At 38.0% G+C, this 21,371-nt stretch overlaps 1 protein-coding gene and 1 long non-coding RNA gene across 2 annotated transcripts; both read left to right on the top strand.

Moving 5' to 3' along the window:
- The first annotated feature begins 1,426 nt into the window (after positions 1–1,426).
- LOC311061990 (CD209 antigen-like protein C) lies at positions 1,427–14,042 on the top strand. The gene is made up of 5 exons (XM_084080735.1): positions 1,427–1,561; positions 12,673–12,996; positions 13,342–13,484; positions 13,651–13,754; positions 13,847–14,042. The coding sequence occupies exons 1-5, from the start codon at positions 1,501–1,503 to the stop codon at positions 13,974–13,976; spliced, it is 762 nt and encodes a 253-aa protein (XP_083936861.1). The 5' UTR covers positions 1,427–1,500; the 3' UTR covers positions 13,977–14,042.
- LOC311061991 lies at positions 9,317–12,460 on the top strand. Its single transcript, XR_014602442.1, has 3 exons — positions 9,317–9,392; positions 11,367–11,547; positions 12,166–12,460. It is a non-coding gene; the product is annotated as an uncharacterized lncRNA (long non-coding RNA).
- Positions 14,043–21,371: the final 7,329 nt, after the last annotated feature.

Genomic DNA, 21,371 nt, shown 5'->3' with positions numbered 1-21,371 from the left:
GCAGTCTTGTTTCCATTGGGGTCCTATGTATTCAATTCATCAACATATAAAATATAGCACCAAACATTCGATATCGATTTAAAGTATTGCGGAATTATATGAAATACACTGCTCAAAAAAATAAAGGGAACACTTTGATCCCTTAATTCTTTTGAGTTTTTTCGTTAGCAGTATGTACACAGTTCATGAAAAAACTCAAAAGAATTAAGGGATCAAAGTGTTCCCTTTATTTTTTTGAGCAGTATACATAAGGATAAGGTGATTTTTGTTTATGGTGACTTCCATATTGGTTTGATGAAATCTAATGATCTAAAAAAACAAAACAAAATAATGTGATATGTTTATTAGATTTGTATATATGTCGTTAGAGTTTTAAAACTGTGTGTGTGTGTGTGTGTGTGTGTGTGTGTGTGTGTGTGTGTGTGTGTGTGTGTGTGTGTGTGTGTGTGTGTGTGTGTGTGTGTGTGTGTGTGTGTGTGTGTGTGCGCGCGTGCGCGCGTGCTTACTTGCGCGTGTAGTTCATAGTTAGTTTTCAAAGCTCACATCCATTGTTTCCACATATTTGTGCCATGGCAGACTTGACAAAGAGACAGAGGGATGGAGAACAGAGGAGGGACACTGAGGAGGTGAAGGGAGAGAAGGAGGAGGGAGTGGTGCTCATCTACCAAAATGTTCCAAAACCAACAAGAACACAGACTCAGGGTAAGTTTGATGTTGCAAAGTTCAAGTTGCAAAACAGAGTCAATAAAATATCAGGGGGTGTTGCCCTGTTTGTGATGTCTGATTTTATTTGTAAGGTTATTGAAAATATGTCAACGGTTATTGACAATTTGATCGAACCATTGACATCAATTTTGAAAGATCCAAAAATATATGAATTAGTTGCATTTATAGAACACCAGGGTTGTGTATTGATTATTGCATAAGAAGAATTCTTGGCAAGACCATGAATCCACGCATTTGCATTGACAAAGCATTGGCAGATTCCGGCCCAGGGGTAAAATAAAAGTGCGGTGGGAGCGCGCCCTAAAAAAGTAAATTAATTCAGGATTACAATTTTGAGTAAAAAACATAGCAGATACAAATAAATCTCTTTATCTTACAGCAGATATTCTTTTTTTTTGGATTGTAAAGGATAGGCAAAGAATACGTTTTGTGCTTCAACCTATTCCTTTTTTTGGTGCACAAATGTGTTTTGGTTTGTTGCAAACAAAGACCGCAAATAAACCATTCATTCATTCAAAGGTGTTTTGTAAAAAAAATGCACTGTAATTCCAACAGCAGCAAACCAGATTTTCATTCAGATTCCTTTGCAACAAAAACTAAATGAGTGCATATCATGCCCAGTTTTGTTCAAAATGCAATTCGTGGGAAAGCTTGCACATACACTGTAGGGGCCTCTCTCTCACTCACTCACTCACTTCACACCTATAGTAGCTGTGCTTTCCTGTTGTAGGGCAGCGCTCTAAACCAGTGAGAAGGACTCTCAGAGTTTTTACAATGTGTCTGGGGATGCTGTGTCTTATGCTGCTGGGTGCGGTCATAGGCCTCATCGTACACCGTGAGTATTCTATGTCACAGAACTACCACAAACCCACATCGCTCACTTTTGGTGCCTGCCATTTTGTAGCTGTGGCATCTCCAAAGGCTAGTACTTTACCCACACCATGCTATAACTTCACTTTAAATCATATTCTCATTTATTGAATGTAGTTGAATATTTTTTATGTATTTCTTCTTGAATCTGCAAAGTGTCACCCTATGTAATTCGCAGATAATTCAGCCTATACCATCCTGACCCTGGAGAGAAATAATTTACAGTTCAGCAATGCCAATCTGACCCTTTGGATAAACCAGTCTGAGTTAAACTATAACAAATTGACTGAAGAGAATGACAAGTTGCAAAGAAAAGTAAACCAGCTTACTGCAGGTGGGAGATGTTGCAAATATTTTTTTATTGAATATAAATTCATTATTATGATCAGCAGCGATGTAATGGTAAAATAAATATAATAACTATAATGGAAAATAAGCTTACTTTTAGGTTCTAAAATTGCAGTATTGTTTTAAAAAGGTAATTGTGAGACTACTAATACTGAGACTGTGTCCTTGTTAATGGAAACCTTGTAGACAAAACAAAAAGTCAAAAAGTCCTTATAATGATAAACGACTATTTATTCGATTTTATTCTGGGGGTTTTCTTATGTTACTGTCTGTTACTGTTGTTCTATAGAATTGTTTATCATTGCATTGAAAGTAAAAGGTCTGTTTTTGTCATTAAGGCAAGTCGTGTCTCAGTGGATGGCAGAAGTTTGGATGCAGCTGTTACTACAGATCTACAGAAACGAAAACATGGGATGAAAGCAGACACCAATGTCAGAAGATAGGAGCAGATCTGGTGATCATCAACAGTAAAGAAGAACAGGTGTGTTTATAACTGTGTGTGTGTGTGTGTGTGTGTGTGTGTGTGTGTGTGTGTGTGTGTGTGTGTGTGTGTGTGTGTGTGTGTGTGTGTGTGTGTGTGTGTGTGTGTGTGTGTGTGTGTGTGTGTGTGTGTGTGTGTGTTGGGGGGGGGTTAAATTATAGAGAATTCATTATGGTTCAATCATGGACAAATTATAGGAATTCATCAGAGGATTGGGCCCAGTGAATGAAGCATCTTGGATTGGACTGGAAAAGGTTGATGGAAATTGGACATGGGTGGAAGGCACACCACTGACAACAGGGTGAGACATCTTATGAGTTTTCTTGTAATTCTATCAAATGTGAATGACTGAGTGGATGTGTTAAAAAAGACATTACCGTATGTTGTTTACTCTGCAGGTACTGGTCCAGTGGATGGCCTGCTGACACCGAAGGTCATAAATGTACAAAATACTGGTCCATTGATCTAGGTCATTGGACCAATGGACACTGCGCAAAACCACATCCCTGGATGTGTGAGAAGTGATGCTTCTAACTTTCTCTATTAAGCAGTGGTGCAAAGAAGTACTCTGTTTTTTTAAGTAAAAGTAGCAATACCACAGTGTGAAAATACTCTGTTAAAAGTAAAAGGCCTGTATTTCGTACTTGAATAAAAGTACAAAAGTATTGTAGTAAAAGTACTCAAGTTTTTCCAAATTTGACAAACCGAAAATGGCCGATTTACAAGCTCACACTGTCACACTGTGAGTTTGCAGATCATCTGTTTTCGAATAGGCAAAGTTTAAAATAGGGCTTGATTGGTTAATGTTTTATTCTAAATCTGCAAGTGTCTAGTAACTAAAGCTGTCAAATAATTGTAGTGGAGTAAAAAGTACATTATTTGCCCATGACACGTAGTGGAGTATTAGTATAACATATCAGATACACAAGTAAAGTCAAGGTACCAGAAAATTGTACTCTCAATATTTATATTAATTGAATATATTATCATTGATTAAAATATACACGTAATATTTTGCCTTTCAAAAATAAACAGTAGTAGTGAAAAAAATAATAAAAAACAAGATTTTATCATAAAGAAGTACATACTGTTCATATACAATCACATTGATACACACACACACACACACACACACACACACACACACACACACACACACACACACACACACACACACACACACACACACACACACACACACACACACACACACACACACGTATAATTGTAGGTGTGTCAATGTGCAATAATTGACATATTGACATATTGACATATTAACAATACTATTATGAATGGGAATTTGTCATTATCACAGCACATCACAGCACACCTAAACCAGAGACCCATTAATACATTTTGGACCACATATACCATCTGTGACAAACTCAGAGAAAACTGCAGGTTCTTTTTAAGCTAAAAACCTTCCTGTTTGCCGTTGCCTTATAAACTATACTAGTTTTTCTTTTGAATATAATTTCTTCTACTGTAATTTTATTCTTATTTTTCTGTTTTCATTTTATATGATTACTTATTTTTTTCTCTTTTTCTCTTAATGCTTAATATTTTATGTAAATCATTTTAATTGCCTTTTTGAAATGTGCTATACAAATAAACTTGCCTTGCAAGTTGTTTTTAAAGGTGACAAGTAGAAAGCATTCCCTTCCTCATATTTGCCAGATGAACGGTTTTCGCCGGTGCCTTACCCATTATCCCTAAACTTCTTTGCCATTTCTTACTATTTTTAAAAACATTTTCAAATAGTTCAACTAGCCGATCTACAATGACACATTGTGAGCTTATAGATTGGCTATTAAAAATAGTAAGAAATGGCTTTCAGTTTAGGGATAAGGGCTAAGGCATTGGCGAAAATAGGGCCCTTAGTGTTTCTGTCAGTAACTTACATGACCCAGTCTTTGTAGTTGTTCCAGGCATGTTTGTCATGATGTCCAAACCCGGATTCCAACCCCGATCTACATTGGGAGACCAAACTTCTACCGCTTTTCAAGAGCCCACCTGGCCAGGAGATTTTCCATGTATGAGCTTCAGCCAATACTACTTGTCAACCAGTAGTTGTCCTAGCTACTTTTCTAAATGGAAGAGTAGGGAGATGACCTCTAGCCACTGCAGATGTGCTATATTAAAGGTTGGGTAAGTTATTTTCTTTGGGTTAAATAAGTGTTAAATAGCTCTATATTCTTATAGTACTCATTGCTAGTGTTTGTTCAGTAACAGGAGTCTCCATGTCTCCTTAGCTCTTTATTAGACAGAAAATGCATTTTCAGGTCAGGATACCAATTGTATCCAATCAGGATAGAGAACTCAGACATGATACAGATTAAACAAATGACGTTGGAAGTGATGACACAAAGTAATGAGCAGACAAAATTGTAACTGGAACACTATAAAAATGAAGCTGATAAATGGGTACTCTCTCCTGATTGGCTGAAATGTTGTCAACTACCTGAAAATGTGTTTTCTGTTCATTAAAGAGCTGGAGAGACATGCAGACTCCTGTTCCTGAACAAACACTCAATAGCAATGATTACTACTACTATCACAAAATAGTACTTTAACATTTTTAACAAAAAACGTTTTGTTTAAAGCAAAACATATCACTTACCCTTCCCTTAACACCTGGATGTGTTAAAATAACACTTGATTCATTCAAATAAGTTCCGGTATTAAACTTTGCGGTTGCAGATGGCAGAAATCGATTTGAGTTGATTCATTAGCGAGCATGACAGATTCACTGGAGCTGGAATATCATGTAATGTATGTGAATCAATAAATTACATTTTTAAAAAAAAAACATATTTTTGCTGAATTTCCTTTCATGACCCATGGAAACTCTGTTTTAAGACGATAGGAAATTGGCAGTGAAAGTATTTATTTAATAAAGGTTTACTTTACAATAGGATTATTCTAAGCATCATTACCAAGTCTATTAATCTACGTAAAAGTACTGTATGCACCCTAAAATATGTATTAAAAGGATATTGAATGTATTTTTATGTGATGAGTGTTGTCTTGTCACTTTCCTGCTTGTCTCAATATAATCCAGTAAAATCTTATTAAATAAATTGTATTGAATAAAAGGACCAGGGGATCCACTCTTCATTTCTAAAGGGAAAATTAAGAAGCATAATTACACTTACAATGCAAGAACCATCAAGTGTGAGAGAGTGCTTAATTTTTTATCAACTCTCTTTAATCTATCTGTGTAGAAATGTGTCTTGGGATACATCAGCTTACTGTAGATTATCACAATACATAGTGACAGACAACAGAGACAACAGGGCTCATACTTACAGACAAAGCAATAGAGCTGTCCAATAATGTACGTACTGTATGAGCACGAGTGGTTGAAAAAGTAAAAAAAAAAAGACTTTACTTCAGTAAAAGTATCAATACTGCAATGTAGAAATACTCTGTTACAAGTAAAAGTTTGGTAATCAGTATTGGCATCAAAATATACTTAAAGTACCAAAAGTAAAAGTACTCATTATGCGTTTCACAAGCATAATAATCTACAAGCTCACCTGCTATTTTCAAATAGCCAAAGTTTAAATAGTGCTGAAGTGGTTCATATATTTTGGAATAATAATTAAAATCTACAATCTAAGTAAATAGTAACAAAAGTTTTCAAATAATTGTAGAGGAGTAAAAAGTACAATATTTACCTCTGGGATGTAGTGGAGTAGAAGTAAAATAATTGAAAATTGGAAATACTCCAGTAAAGCAAAACTAGCTCAAAACTGTACTGAAGTACAGTACTTGAGTAAATTTACTTTAGTTACTTTCAAATACTGATGAACGCTGCGGCTTGCTTGTACTACTTACCCATAGGAGGAAGCGAAAACACACACACACACACACACACACACACACACACACACACACACACACACACACACACACACACACACACACACACACACACACACACACACACACACACACACACACACACACACACACACACACATTTTTAATCATGTTAAAGTGTTTAAGAGGTTTCCCACTCCTGATCAAACATAGAAATCTCTGACTTTTCCATGACTTTCCATGAATACAAAGCTAACAGTGTTAACACCTAAACAGCAGATGCTATTAAACCTATTAAATAAAGGACTAGGGAATCACAATTATTATAAAGCGTGATACAAAACAAAATCTTATTTAACAATACAAACAGTAGCCTACTGCTGCTTTTACTGCAGGCAGTGCTGAAAGAAAGGAAGAAGTGGGGAGATGGCTTTGAAAACAACCCGTTTCCTGTATAAGGGTAAGTGAGGTGTTACTGATCACATCAAACATTCAACATCATAGAGTGCTAGCAAGGTATCATTGTTATTTACAATACCTAGTGCATTATGCATTTCCTTTTTGTTCACTCTCTACAGTATAGTCTCTATAGCAAGGGTCTTCAACGTTTTTAAGCCCAAGGACCCCCTAGCTGAGAGAGAGAGATGAAGCAGGGACCCCCCCCGCCCCATGTATAACATTGTGTTGCAGATTAAACTTTTTCATCAATTTCATAGATAGCTTCATAGACCTGTTTGACAGCACTATCATCAGTGTTGTGTAAATTACTGTTTTTTTTGCTTAATTTTGTACACATTAGCGTCTCTATTAATTCATGTTAATGTGTATTTTCAGACATTATTTAACCACTTAAAGCCTCAATACTTAGTAATTGACTGTTGGCTCTGTACTTGGTCTGCTCGTGTTTGCGGGCCACCCACCTGACCACTTAATAGCGTTAAGTGATCAGATGGGTGGGCCTCATGCATTTTCAGAGCATGCTTACGTTATTGATCAATCACTAATCTTTTAGGGCTCATATTTACAGACATAAAGAGAGACAATAGGGCTCATTCCCCAGTTCAAATATGATTATTTTGGGGGGTTGCGGCCTGAAAAGGTTGAGAACCATTGACCTACTGTACCTCTGATCATCATACACACTAAAATCATCACTGTACATTTACTGTGTACAAATGATTGCTTAATGCAGGGGTGGATTATGAACTGGCCGCCAGGGCACCCTGAGTCGTGAATTGTCGTGATCATTACATTTATATCTCTTGTCAAAAAGACTTAGCCAGGCCTGGACCGCTGGCGTAGCGGTCCAGGCACATAGGCTCCAAAGTTGCCTGACAGTGCGTCGTGGGTTAGAGTCCCAATTCCAGCGGCATTTGCTACATGTCACTCCCCATCTCTCCTATCAATAAAAAATAAATAAATACATCTTTTGGGGAAAAAAATGGTGTCAATAACAAAGCCCCAAAAGTCAAACTGAAAACTGAAGGAATAGCCTAAACATTCACTTTGAAGATATCACAAGAAACAAGCCATCATGATCATTTAACTGAGTGTTTAGTGTGTCTTGATTGATGCTTTGTCATATGATGGACAGTGTCACGATGCTTTGAATAGCTGATCTACAAGCTCACAATGCATCGCATGCACACTGCATTGCGAGGTGTGTGACAGACACCACTGTAGGACGGTACATGAATTACAAATGAGTTAATATGCTTTTGTAGTTAATTGTTGAGACATGTTACACTCTCAGCTGGACCTGCAATGGTCCATTCTTACTCTCCGAGTTCAATTTACAAAGGATTTTTGTACACGTGCAAACCTTTAGGAACCTTTATTTAACATTTATTGTAACGCCCTGAGTCACATCCACAAAGCTACAGTATATACTGTGAAGTGTCGCTAGGCAACCGCCTGTCAGGTAAGCACCTCAACGGGGAGAGTCAGTGGGACAGAAACGGCTGCGTGGCCAGCCAGGCCCCGCCCCCAGCTGGGCTGCGTCATCGACGGGCGCTACCTGCCAGTCTATTTGTGGAATCAACCTGAAGTGAGCGCACCTGCGTTGCTCAGCTGGGGAGCGCACAGACGAACCAAAATCACCGTCTCTGCCTCAGTATGGCCTGACTCTCCACGTTGACCAGACAGGTGGACAGGCGATAAGCGAACCTCCACTTATTCTCCTCCTCATTAGCTGGTGTTATATAACTCGGAGTCTAATGGTTAAATGTTTCTGTTATAGGCAACCTAGGACCTGATGTGTAAACAGACCCTTAATGGACTGGAAACCCACGCAGAGGGCGTGAGGGAAATACGCATGGACAATTACTGACACTGAGCCCCGAAGGGGTGAAAAGTTTGCTTTGTTTGATTTATGATTTGAAACGTATTAACAAACGGCACCAGGGGTTTTCCCCCCTGTGGACGTGCCATATTTACCAATAAAACGCCCTGTGAGGCCTTCGCAAATACTGTCTCCGAGTGTTGGTTTGTTTCAGACTTCACAATACACAAATGCACCGCACACACACACACACACACACACACACACACACACACACACACACACACACACACACACACACACACACACACACACACACACACACACACACACACACACACACCATAAGGCTCAGTCCTTGCACAGTCGGCCAGGGTTCAAATCTGACCCGAGGCCCTTTGCTGCATGTCTTTCCCCATCTCTCTCTCCTTCCATTTCCTGTCTCGCTCCACTGTCACCATCAAATAAAGGCTTAAAACTGCTTTAAACTCCAATACCTCCGCTCTATAAACACTAAGCCTCAAAGCCCAACCTATAACAATAGGGTAAGCGACCGGCCCTTCTGCTATTATTATTATTATTATGTCTGTGGAACATAAGAGTTCAGTTGACGGCCATGTTCGTTCGACAGCACGTTGCATTTTTTTTAAAACCTCTAGCTTCACACCTCTGGGGTAAAGTGGCAATTGTTTTTTCTGCTCTGTGGGTGGATACATGAGCATGCATGAGTGCATTCTCAAGTGCATAAAACTAGTCGCTGAGGTTTGACAAAGTTAAAGACTGTCTACACGAGACAGCAGCTCAGAGAAGTCTATTCTGCAACGAAGACCACTTAAAAAGACAACACATATTCTGGACAAAGTAAGTAAGATTACATTTAAACATATTTAAAAACTAACATTAAATCATATTGTTATCAGTTAATTATGTTAATGCATACATAATGGCCCTCATTTATCAACGCGGTGCAGCCCGAATAATGAGCGTACGGCGAGATCACCGCACCTTTCGGCATTTATCAATACATCCTGACGTGGGCTTCATCCTGCTTTACGCTGAGATCTCACGTCTGGTCGAGACCAGTTGTTGACGTTGGCTGCACCCGTTTATTCCATTCTAGACCTGCGGAGCAGCATTGTCTGACGGTCTGACAGGCATCTGGACACATATATCCACTCCAAAATGTATATCTACACTAATAAATAATCCCTGTGAAAATATAACATTTTATAAAGTAATTTAAACAAACTGCTTTAACAGTCATTCGGTTGCATTGGCTATTTTAAAATAGCAGATCTGCAAGCTGGCTACAACCTGGCTGGGTTAACCCTGTAGAACCTGAACTATGAAGGAAAGGTCAGAAAATTCCAAAATTTTGAAAAGGGACACTTTATTGGGTCTTAAAACATTTTTGTTTTGTTTTTTTAACAGTCCTTTGTATGATTTATTTGTTGTATCATATTTGATACAAGGGGTATTACTGCCTGGGGGTATTACTGGTTTTACTGCCTCCCCCTGGCCAGCCCGGGCGCCTGATGGAGGGGACAGGAACTGGTTGGAATAACGTGTTCCTTCCACGCGCTACGTCCAACCAGGGAAACTCCCCTGTCAGGTGATAAGAAGGTCAGTTGGCTCTCATGCATTGAAGGAGGCATGAGCTCGGCCCTGGCCTCCCTAGGTTGGTAGAGGGAGTGTAGTGCCCAGGATTACATAGAGATTGGCACTGGGTGTAAAAAATAGGGTTACAAAATCGTGGGATAAAACATTACAAAAAAAAATCTTTTAGACCTGTAGTATCAAATATGATACAAACACTTTTGACATCATAAAAAACAAACTCCAATGCTAAATTTTGAGAGCTCATAAGTGCATTCAAGTTATCCAACACTTATTTCAAAATATTAGTAAAGATATACTAGGAAAACTTGCCTGAACTGCTTAAAAAATAATTGTTTGTTAGTAGTGCATCAACCTCTCCTGTTTAGTGTTGATGGCAGCCATTTTGGGTCAGACCACCTGAGGCTCTGTAACTACCTGCAATGCAAATGGTATGGTCCAGGGGGAAGTGGGGATGTGTCAGATATGATACAACAGGTTCTTGGTCCAAGTATTGATTACACTGATTTATTAAAAAATCAGTGTAATGTGTGTATCATAGATGATACGTTTAGTGACATAGGGTTAAGGATATAAACCCGACGCTCCAATCTCTTATTAACGTGGCGGCACGGAATCACTACAGCCTGGCCGAGTCTGACTGCTTTATTTTAGTGTAACATCTGCTCGGTATGAGGTAACTGCTCGGTATGGGGTAAATAAATTAATATACAAACGTATTCCATTCATGGCGATGTGATTGTTATCATAATATGTCATTCATATAGGCTACAAGCCTAAGTGACAAAGATACCGCTGCGGATTACATGAAAAACACAGGCGGGCGCGTGTGTGTGAGTGTGTGTGAGAGAGGGGCGTGTGCGTGTGTGACGAGGCGATCGGGGGAAGCTATTTCTTATTGGCTTTTCATGTCTTTGGTCGTATTCTGGTTCGTCTTCATGTCGTAAAATCGGGGCGTTTTGAGAATATTTAAGGGCGTGTTATTTAAATGATGCTCGTTTTCAGACGTGAGATTTATCAAAGCCCCGACCTGATGTACGCTCGTATCAGCTGTTTAGGATCCTTTGATAAATGTGACTTTGACGTTGGTGCACGGCCGAATATATGGAAAAATATACGCCGGTTTATACGCTGCGTTGATAAATGAATGAGGGCCAATATATGTTGGCATATGTAGGCAGTTAATTAACTTAACTTTTTTGTGTTATGTTCTTTGAGATGTCTACACACATTTCTGGCAAGCCACTGAAGGCAAAGAGAGTGAGGTACAATGCAGAAGTCAGGGAGGACAGAGAGGAGGAGAAAGGAGAGAGGGAGGAGAGTGTGGTGTTTGTCAATGAAGGAGCAGACGGTTCCAGGGACCAAGGCTCCAGGACACAGGAGGTTACACGTTATCAAGGTGCACTAAGAAACACACACGTGTGTGTGTGTGTGTGTGTGTGTGTGTGTGTGTGTGTGTGTGTGTGTGTGTGTGTGTGTGTGTGTGTGTGTGTGTGTGTGTGTGTGTGTGTGTGTGTATATATATATATATCGTCACAACTCGCCTCTGTCCTTTTTCAGTTGGAAATATGTTAGCTTTGTGCAGCAACATGGCTGCGTGAGGAAGCACACAAACCTATGGTGCTGCTAATGTGTGAGAATGGGTGCCAGTAGTTACAATGTCTAAGTGGTATGTGTGGTTATGGGTCATCATCAAAGCACTTTAAACGAATAAAAGTCTGCACAACAGCATTACTCCTAAAAGCGTTTTGTTTTTTTCACTTTCAGGAGCTATGCTGTTGTGCAGACTTTTATTCTTTTAAACTGTTACTCTGTGTCCAGCGATGAAATTCATGTGCGCAACCCACTTCTGAACTCATCATCAAAATGAAAGATGAAGCTGTTCTAATTGCATTGCACAAACAACTTATGTTTGTGCAATGCAATGCACTATACAATATTCACTTTGTGTTGTTTGAAATGAGACATTGAAGCTCATCATATTAAAGTTTAACTCTACTGTACTAATACCCCTTAGTTCTCAAGAGAGAAATCATCATCCAGAGAGGCGTCCTCATAGCAGCTGCAATGTGTATTATGCTGCTTTGCATTCTGGCATTACTGAGGACCATAGACATGAGCATGTACTGTGAGTATCAAGTTGTCAGAGGTTAGATTCAACGTAAAAGAATAAAACCCTACCCTGCTTAACGTGGGGGACTGGGGGTACACTAGTGCTTTATTAGTATGGAGTGGAGAGCTATTCACATATACAAAGACACGTAATCAGGGTCATTGTGTTTTGTTTTACTCAAAGGTCCTTATACACACAGATGTTGGCCTCATCATTATTGAATGATAGTAACAACAGAGTTTATCATTACCTTGTTTGTCATTTGCAGATAATTCAGCCTATAAGCAGTTATAGTCCAGCTATACAATCCTGACCCTGGAGTCCAATAATTTAAAGTCCAGCTATACAATCCTGAGTATTTTTATGTAATACTTCTTGAATATCCAAAGTGTCACCCTATGTAATTCACAGATACTTCAGCCTATACCATCCTGACCCTGGAGAGAAATAATTTGCAGTCCAGCTATGCCAATCTGACCGTGGAGAGAAATAATTTGCAGTCCAGCTATGCCAATCTGACCCTGGAGAGAAATAATTTGCAGTCCAGCTATGCCAATCTGACCCTGGAGAGAAATAATTTGCAGTCCAGATATGCCAATCTGACCCTAGAGAGAAATAATTTACAGTCCAGCTATGCCAATCTGACCCTGTGGATAAACCAGTCTGAGTTAAACTATAACAAACTGACTGAAGAGAATGACATGTGTCAAAGAAAAGTAAACCAGCTTACTGCAGGTGGGAGATGTTGCAGATATTTTTTGAGTGAATATTAAATGTTTCATTACTGTCATTATTATTATCAGGGATGTAATGGTAAAATAAATATAATAACTATAATGGAAAATAAGCTTACTTTTAGGTTCTAAAATTGCAGTATTGTTTAACAAAACAAAGTGTGAGACTACCAATACAGAGACTGTGTCCTTGTTAATGGAAACCTTGTAGTCAAAAAGTCCTTATAATGATAAAGGACTATTTATTCTATTATATTCTGTTTTTTTTATTATGTTACTGTCTGTTACTGTTGTTCTATAGAATTGAAAATCCATACAGTAAGTAAAACGTCTGTTTGTCATTAAGGCAAGTCGTGTCTCAGTGGATGGCAGAAGTTTGGATGCAGCTGTTACTACAGATCTACTGAAACGAAAACATGGCATGAAAGCAGACACCAATGTCAGAAGATAGGAGCAGATCTGGTGATCATCAACAGTAAAGAAGAACAGGTGTGTTTGTAACTGTGTGTGTGTGTGTGTGTGTGTGTGTGTGTGTGTGTGTGTGTGTGTGTGTGTGTGTGTGTGTGTGTGTGTGTGTGTGTGTGTGTGTGTGTGTGTGTGTGTGACTTTATATCATAGACAATTAATTACGGTTCAATCATGAACAAATTCTTAGGAATTCATCAGAGGATGGGGCCCATTGAAGGAAGCATCTTGGATTGGACTGGCAAAGATTCGTGGAAAATGGACATGGGTGGATGAAACACCACTGACAACAGGGTGAGACATTTGATGAGTTTTCTTGTAATTCTATCAAATGTGAATGACTCAGTGGATGTGTTTAAAAAGACAATATGTTGTTTACTCTGTAGGTACTGGCACAGTGGATGGCCTGCTGACACCAAAAATCATAACTGTGCAAAATACTGGAACACTCTGGATCCAGGACAATGGACCAATGGACAGTGCGCAAATACACATTTCTGGATGTGTGAGAAGTGATGCCTCTACTAACTTTATCTGTTAATCAGTGGTGGAAGAAGTACTCTGTTTTTTTACTTAAAGGCATTGTAGGGAGTTCAGACATAATCAAAGAAAAAAACTGTTGTCAAACACCGCCCCTCCAGCAGTTCTTTTCCCCGACCACCAGGGGGTGACGCAGGGGGGACTTTTTAAATGAGTCATGCCCAAAATAGGTTGCCTTATGCGGATACAATTCGCGGAAATGCCCGACCCTACGGTTCTCTGAATTTATATTTTTAAATAGGCTCTTTCATGATAAATTGACCACATATATGAAGCTAAACAACTAAATTCTATCCAAACGATTTTTTAAAAGTAAATTATGTGCCTCAAAAAAGAAGTTTGAGAGCGTTTTAAAACCGAAAGTAAAAAGTTGATACGGGCACGGACGCGCACGGACACGCACATGCGTGCGTTAATTTACGACCCGGACATAAACAACATGAACATAAACAGAAGGGAAAATACGGATTTCAGACAGAGGACTGTGTTTCAATGAAGGAAAACACCCCAGCATCATTATATAGTGGCTGATAGAGGGGAGAAAATGCAAAATATATATATATACATATTTTTTTAATTTAGGCTTAATGTTCCCTACAATGCCTTTAAGTAAAAGTACATGTAGCAATACCACTATGAAAATACTCTGTTACAAGTAAAAGGCCGGTATTCAAAATTTGACTTGAATAAAAGTACAAAAGTATTGGCATTAAAATATACTTGCAGTACCAGTAACTAGTAACTAAAGCTGTCAAATAATTGTAGTGGAGTAAAACATACATTATTTGCCTATGAGATGTAGTGGAGATGTAGTGGAGTATAAGTATAACGTATCAGATACTCAAGTAAAGTCAAAGTACCAGAAAATTGTACTTGAGAACCATTAATATTTATATTAATTGAATATATTATTATCAATTCAAATATACACTGCCTTTCAAAGATAAACAGTAATTAGTAGTGAAACAATTAATAAAAACTCAAATTGTATTAATCACATTAATTCTAATATGCCTTAATGGTTAGAGCTTAAGATACTGAGATGTTAGCTGCACTGCTGCAGCTAATACAATTAATCATTTTAGGTGTGCCAATGTTCAAGAATTGTACAACTCAGTTCTTTTTAAGCTAAAGACCTAACTGTTTGCCGTTGCCTTATAAACTATTCTACCGTAGTTTTTCTTTTAAGTATAATTTCTTCACTGTAATTTTTCTGTTTTCATTTTAATTACTTTTTTCTCTTAATGTCTTGAAGCTTAATATTTTATGTAAATAATTGTAATTGCCTTTTTGAAATGTGCATTATGTGCTATAGAAATAAACTTGTCTTGCAAGTTGTTTTTAAAGGTGACAAGCAGAAAGCATTCCCTCCCTTATATTTGCCAGTTGAACAGTACAGGTACAGTACATACTTTACATTTAGTGTTTCTGTCAGTGACTTACATGACCCAGTCTTTGTAGTTGTTCCAGGCATGTTTGTCACCACAAGTTAAAGCTGCAATCCGTACGTTTGATGTCCAAACCCGGATTCCAACCCCGGTCTACTGCATGGGGGACCAAACTTCTACCGCTTTTCAAGAGCCCACCTGGCCAGGAGGTTTTCCATGTATGAGCTTCAGCCAATACTACTTGTCAACCAGTAGTTGTCCTAGCTACTTGACACCAGGATCTACATAGATTTCTAAATGGAAGAGTAGGGAGATGACCTCTAGCCAGTAGCCACTGCAGATGTGCTATATTAAAGGTTGGGTAAGTGATTTTCTTTGGTTAAAATAAGTGTTAAATAGCTCTTCTGATAGTACTCATTGCTATAAAGTGTTTGTTCAGTAACAGAAGTCTCCATGTCTCCTTAGCTCTTTATTAAACAGAAAATGCATTTTCAGGTCAGGATACCAATTTTATCCAATCAGGATATAGAACTCAGACATGATACAGATTAAACAAATTAAATTGGAAGTGATGACACAAAGTAATGAGCAGACGAAATTGGAACTGGAACACTATAAAGACTCCTGATTGGCTGAAATGTTGTCTACTACCTGAAAATGTGTTTTCTGTTTATTAAATTGGGTGCCAGCATTTTTTCCTAACAACTTACGTTGGGTGCCAGCATTCTCCCCATTGACTGCGCTTTACTGTTTAAAGATAGACTCCACGACGAGCAAATCCATGTAAAAAAAAAGCATCCATTCATTATACATAGAGGTCTCGTACAATCGGGGGGAAAAAATTAAAAACATTTGGTAATCCGTTCCACAGTTGCAGCCAGTTGAAAATAGTCAAAAATAGTCAAAAATACATTGTAAAAAAAAAAGTACACAGGAGCCGAGATACAGGCTTTTGAAGTCATACGTTAATCAGGAAGTGGATTAAAGTCTAAATCTCCGAAAAATGATATCTCCTGGTGCTGTGAAGGAATTCTTTTTTTTTTTTTTTCAAAAACAGTATATATACGGTTTTGGCACTCAACAGGTGTATTTGAAAAGAAGTATATATACGGTTTTGGCACCCAATGTGAAGAGCAGGAGAGACATGGAGACTCCTGTTCCTGAACAAACACTCTATAGAAATGATTGCAATATCAGTGCTTTAATCTTTTAACAAATTTTAAACAAAGAAATATCACTTACCCTATACCTAACACACAGATTTGTTAAAATAACGCTTTATTCATTCAAATAAGTTCTGGTATTAAACTTTAAGGTAGCAGGAGGTGGAAATCGATTTGAGTTGATTTATTAGCATGACAGATTCACTGGAGCTGGAAAATAATGTAACCATAACAACCACCAATGTATGTGAATCAATACATTAAATTAAAAAAATGTTTAATAGTTTTGGTGAATTTCATTTCATGACCCATGGAAACTCTGTTTTAAGACGTCATGAAATTGGCAGTGAAAGTATTTATTTAATAAAGGTTTACTTTACAATAGGATTATTCTAAGCATCATTACAAACTCTATTAATATACTTAAAAGCACTGTATTTACCCTAAAATATGTATTAAAAGGATATTGAATGTATATTTATGTGATGAGTGTTGTCTTGTCACTTTCCTGCTTCTCTCAATATAATCCAGTAAAATCGTATTAAATAAAACGCATTAAATAAAAGGACTAGGGGATCCACTCATCATTTCTAAAGGGAAAATGAAGAAGCATAATTACGATTATAATACAAGAACCATCAAGTGTGAGAGAGTGCTTAATTTTGTGTCAACTCTCTTTAATCTATCTGTGTAGAAATGTGTCTTGGGATACATCAGCATACTGTATTATTATCACAATACATAGTGTCAGACAACAGAGACATCAGGGCTCATACTTACAGGCAAAGTGATAGAGCAGTACAATAATGTACGTATGAGTGCGAGTGTTGGAAAAAGTTTTTTAAAAAATGCTTAAGTAAAAGTGTCAATACTGCAATGTAGAAATACTCTGTTACAAGTAAAAGTCTGGTAATCAGTATTAATAATTAAAATCTACAAAGTAACTAGTAACAAAGGTTTTCAAATAATTGTAGAGGAGTAAAAAGTACAATATTTGCCTCTGGGATGTAGTGGAGTAGAAGTAAAAGTATTGACAATTGGAAATACTATTGGAATATTGGAAATACTATTATTGGAAATAATAGTAAAACGACCTCAAAACTGCACTGAAGCACAGTACTTGAATAAATTAACTTAGTTACTTTCAACCACTGATGAACGCTGCAGCTTGTTTGTACTACTTACCCATAAGATGAAGAAAACACACACACACACACACACACACACACACACACACACACACACACACACACACACACACACACACACACACACACACACACACACACACACACACACACACACACACACACACACACACACACACACACACACACACACAGTTTTTAATCATGTTAAAGTGTTCAAGATTGTTCCTTTAAGATTGCATTGAATGTTTGCACTAACATTTTTACTGTGATTCATTAATAATCTATCTTGTAAGGCCAGGTTTGGTTTAACAGGTTTCCTACTCTTGATCAAATTCAGAATCACTGACTTGTCCATGACTTTCCATGACTTCAAACAGTGCACCTATAAACAACAGATCTTAAACATATAAAAAAAAAGGACTAGGGAATCCACTCCCTGTGTAGATCATTGGGTGATACATTTTTACTGAAAAGACAAATTAAGAGCCATGTTTACCATTACAACACAATGATTATAAAGCATGATACGAAACTAAACCTTATTGAACAATACAAACAGTACTGCTGCTTTTACTGCAGGCAGTGCAAAGAAAAGGAAGGAAGTGAAGAGATGTGTTTTAAAACACAACCCGTTTCCTGTATAAGGGCGAGGCGAGGTGTTATGACCACACAAAAAACACGTTCAATATCATAGAGTATACTGTAGGTATCATTGTTATTTACAATACCATAGTGCATAACGCATTTCCTTTTTGTTGACTCTCTATAGTCTCTATATAGTAGGCCTGTTTTAAAAGCAGAAAAACTTTATTAGCCAATTATAGTCTTGGGACAAAATATGAGTGTATAGCAGTGGTTAAAAACCTCTTTTTAATCAGGGCCTACTTGAAAATCTTGAAAGCACTTGCTGCCCACCCATCTGAACACTTAATACTGGTCAGATGGCTGGGCCTCATGCATTTTCAGAGCATGCTTATTTTATTGATCAATCATTAAAATATTGTGTTCTGGCTTGGATCAATGGAAATAACTTGGTATACTAGTAAAAACTCTATTTATTTTTTCAAGGTTTTAAAGAAAAAATACCATGACTTTTTTTTTTACATTAATTGTTTTATATTAATGTTATATTATCATTAAATTCTTAGTGTTTTGCAAATTATTTGGATCTGGTGAGTGGTAAATTAACGAAAATGGCTATGTGAACTCAAAACAGCCCCAAAGACACAATGCCAGCACTATTTGACCCCACTGATTCCAAAAACAGAAATTAAAGGAGGCGGACTGTTTTCAGCATTACAGATTTGCTTGCCAGGAACTGTCTGCCCCCCTTTTCTCAGACCATACAGGTGAGTGGTTAATTAATGAAAATGGCTGTGCCAACTCCAAACAGCTCCAAAGACACGATGCCAGCACTATTTGACTCCACTGATTCCAAAAACAGAAATTAAGTAAAGCAATGTAGTACTTTTTCCACCACTGACTGCATGGCCATTTAAAGTTTGATACATTTTTACCAGCTATCACACACTTGATGACTATCGCCACATGAGGGCGCCATATCATTAAAAATGGCACGATCAGAAAGGGAAAAGCATCTTCAGTGCTGCTGAGAATGACACAGCAACACACATCATTCAAACTCTCTTAAAGGTCAAAGGTGACAGAACTCAAGAATGCTTGTGGCAGTGTTAGTGTGTGTGAGGAGGAGGAAGAGTGAGTGTGCGTGTGTGTGCGTGTGTGCATGCATGCGTGCGTGTGCGCGTGCGTGTGTGTGTGCATGTATGTTCACGAGGAAAGAGGAAAGAAAAAAGGACAGACACACATATTTATGATGAAATTCAGAAATTCAGAAAGAACCCAATAAACACAACACTGGACATGGTATAATAGGAATAGCTCTCCACTAGTTTTAACCCACTAAAAACCGGGAAAGCATCTGTGTCATTTTAGATTTTAGCTATATATACATATAGCCTAGAAACATAGTAACACAAAGCTTCAAAAGTAGCAGATCAACATGCTCGAAACGCGGCGCAAAGTGACACGTTCTGAGCTTGTAGATCTGCTGTTTTTGAATTTGAATCCTGAAAAGTAACTGTTTTGGACATATGAGGTTTCCACCCGACATAATTGGGCCTCAGGTTTTAATGGATTAATGAGGTGTGTTTATGACTCATTAAGTTCATGTATTTGTTTCCTCTATACGCTGTATGAGTGTTGTGGTAATGAAAGACATTTTCTTCAGGACCGTGCCTTAATTCCATCATTTATTATTATAACTAAACTAAACTAATTAGTGTTAAGGAGATACCATTACTATCTCCAGGCACTCTGCACTCTTATCAGGGCAAAGACAGGCCTGTCATTTGCAGCAAGGCTGCATATGACAGACAGGCCTGTCTTTGGAAAAAAGAAGGGTATGGAGGACTATGTTCCCTTTTAAAAAACCCACAGGTACTGTATAATAGACTGCTTCTTTTGTCTTAAGGGGGGGGGGTATCCTTTGTTGGCCAGCATACTGCTGTAAATCTATAGTTTTCAAATGACTAAGTACAGTCACTTAGGCTCATGATGACTGGTATATTCAAATCAAAACGCAGCCATACAGAATTACAGTGAAAGCCTTTGTCTATGAGAATCTGCACAACACTGACGGCTGGGACACGATACCTTTTCAGATGTATGAAAAAAGCTTTTCTTATGTAACCTTGAGAGGTGTGTGGAGGCATGTCTGAACAGCATTACCTGGCCTCTTCTTCTTCAAGGTCATGTCACATGATAGTTCAAACATGCTGCGAGATGGTTATTCTATCCCATCGCTGTTAGGTATGTCCACATTTTACAGTGTTTGGTTTCATTATGTTCGAGCATGACAGACTGCTCGTCACCCATTTACCCCATTAAGACCTAAGGCCAATTCTACAAATGTCTTCTAAATCAGTTTTGTGAAAAATCTATGTTTATGTCATTGGTGCTCAAACTTTTTCATGTCAAGGACCCCCAAAGTTATTTGGCCGCGGACGAAAAAATATTCTCAAAATATTTTGTTCCAGGGACCCCCTAGAAGCAAAGATTTGAGTTAAAAATGTTCGCTTTAAAAATATATTTATATTCAATGATTTGAAAAGAATTTTCACGTTTTTTCAAAAATAGCAGATATACAAGCTCACAGCGCATCACTTCGAGCCGCGCTGTGAGCTTGTATATCTGCTATAGCTGCTATTAATATAATAGCCAAAGTATACAATAATGGTTAAAGTGGCTAAACTCTAAAATGACACAGATGCTTACCCGGCCGGTTTGAATGGTTAATGCCTTCACAAGCTAAATCAAACAGGCTGATGTTCTTGTTATTTGTTCTTATTTATCTCACGTGCTGTAAAGTCACTCAGCTGAAACAGACTCTCTTCACCCCATGCCACCACTTTCATGGCCGTCTGTTCTTTGCAGAACTGAACAGTTTTTTTTTTACTTCATTTTGTAAGACACAGCGTAGTTGTACCATCTTTGTTTTGGCTGTCTACAAAATCAGCTGTGTGGAAGGATTTTTTAATGTGAATTTAAAACAAAACGTAGTGTCAAAACTTGGTCTACACTTAATTTAGTGGTTCTCGTCTCTTTTCCTGCCATCATGCAGGCAATTGCATTCACCTGTGAAGGTGTAAG

Source organism: Gymnoscopelus microlampas, assembly GCF_963454915.1.
Source record: "Gymnoscopelus microlampas genome assembly, chromosome: 15".
Classification (NCBI taxonomy): domain Eukaryota; kingdom Metazoa; phylum Chordata; class Actinopteri; order Myctophiformes; family Myctophidae; genus Gymnoscopelus; species Gymnoscopelus microlampas.
The sequence above is the reverse complement of the archived record's forward strand: the minus strand, read 5'-3'. Positions and strand labels throughout refer to the sequence as shown.

Bases quoted from the DNA above. Each gene is read 5' to 3' on its own strand.
- LOC311061990 (XM_084080735.1), top strand. From the start codon at position 1,501: ATGTGTCTGGGGATGCTGTGTCTTATGCTGCTGGGTGCGGTCATAGGC. The intron at 1,562-12,672 runs GTGAGTATTCTA...TGTAATTCACAG, and splicing joins CATAGGCCTCATCGTACACC to ATACTTCAGCCTATACCATC. The intron at 12,997-13,341 runs GTGGGAGATGTT...TTTGTCATTAAG, and splicing joins AGTAAACCAGCTTACTGCAG to GCAAGTCGTGTCTCAGTGGA.